The sequence below is a fragment of the Austrofundulus limnaeus genome, unplaced genomic scaffold (assembly GCF_001266775.1).
Source record: "Austrofundulus limnaeus strain Quisiro unplaced genomic scaffold, Austrofundulus_limnaeus-1.0 Scaffold3403, whole genome shotgun sequence".
Classification (NCBI taxonomy): Eukaryota; Metazoa; Chordata; class Actinopteri; order Cyprinodontiformes; family Rivulidae; genus Austrofundulus; species Austrofundulus limnaeus.
The window spans coordinates 1525-2285 of NW_013955805.1; the positions used below are offsets into that span (position 1 = coordinate 1525).

The 761-nt window shown below is 41.1% G+C and overlaps 1 protein-coding gene across 1 annotated transcript in view; it reads right to left on the reverse strand.

The window, feature by feature from the left end:
• Positions 1 to 30: 30 nt before the first annotated feature.
• Positions 31 to 761, reverse strand: part of LOC106511861 (dynein regulatory complex subunit 7) — a gene marked incomplete at both ends in the record, with an annotated part of 5315 nt that continues 4584 nt past the window's right edge. Inside the window, 3 exon segments of the mRNA XM_014000591.1 lie at positions 31 to 159; positions 242 to 370; positions 445 to 508. Coding sequence (XP_013856045.1) covers positions 31 to 159; positions 242 to 370; positions 445 to 508 — 322 coding nt within the window.

The following is a 761-nucleotide window of genomic DNA, read 5'->3' on the forward strand; positions in this document are numbered from 1 at the left end:
GTCTCTAATGGTGTGGAAAAAGAGACTCACATAAAAGGTGGAGGGATCTTCCAGGCCTGAAGCGTTCAGATGTGATGTTTTCCAGCTGGTTGATGTCTTTTTCCTCCAGGCTGTCGCTTCTGTATTTGTACCACTCCTTCACCGTGGCCACCTCAGAGTCTTGAACACACAGGACTGTAGATGTGAGGCTGTACACGTACCAAACATCAGAAGTAAATCAGCTCTTTTGAATGTTTCTCACAGTTCGTGTCTTTGTATGTAGTTAACCTGGTCACAAGCCCGTCTGCATTCACACATGGTGAAAACTTCTCCAGCTTAGCTTTTTTGTACAGGGTCACTTTTCTTCCTGCAGGATAGAGCTTCTTCCAATCTGAGAACCATCAGGAGGAGGTTTTACCTCGTTTGTTCCAGAACAACAACATGAACTTGGGTTAAAGCTGTTACCTTTGGAGAGGGAGATATTACTGACCCAGGATCTTGGCATCTCAAAAACTCTGGGCTGCTTCTCCTTCAAAACAACAGTTCACACACTAAATGTTTCTGACATTAAATAAAGTTTACTGCAAACAGAAGAGGACTTTTAGGACACGGACACATTAGTGAGCCATTGTTTTTCCTTTGGTTATGATTTTCACTGTGATTCTGATTCTACACGTTTTGAAAAGCTCATGCAAAAAAGAGAACGTGTGATTTGAGAAAAGGTTTATACATCCAAACATTTTTCTACTCTTTACCAGAGTTGTAAAGTAACTAAATACAAA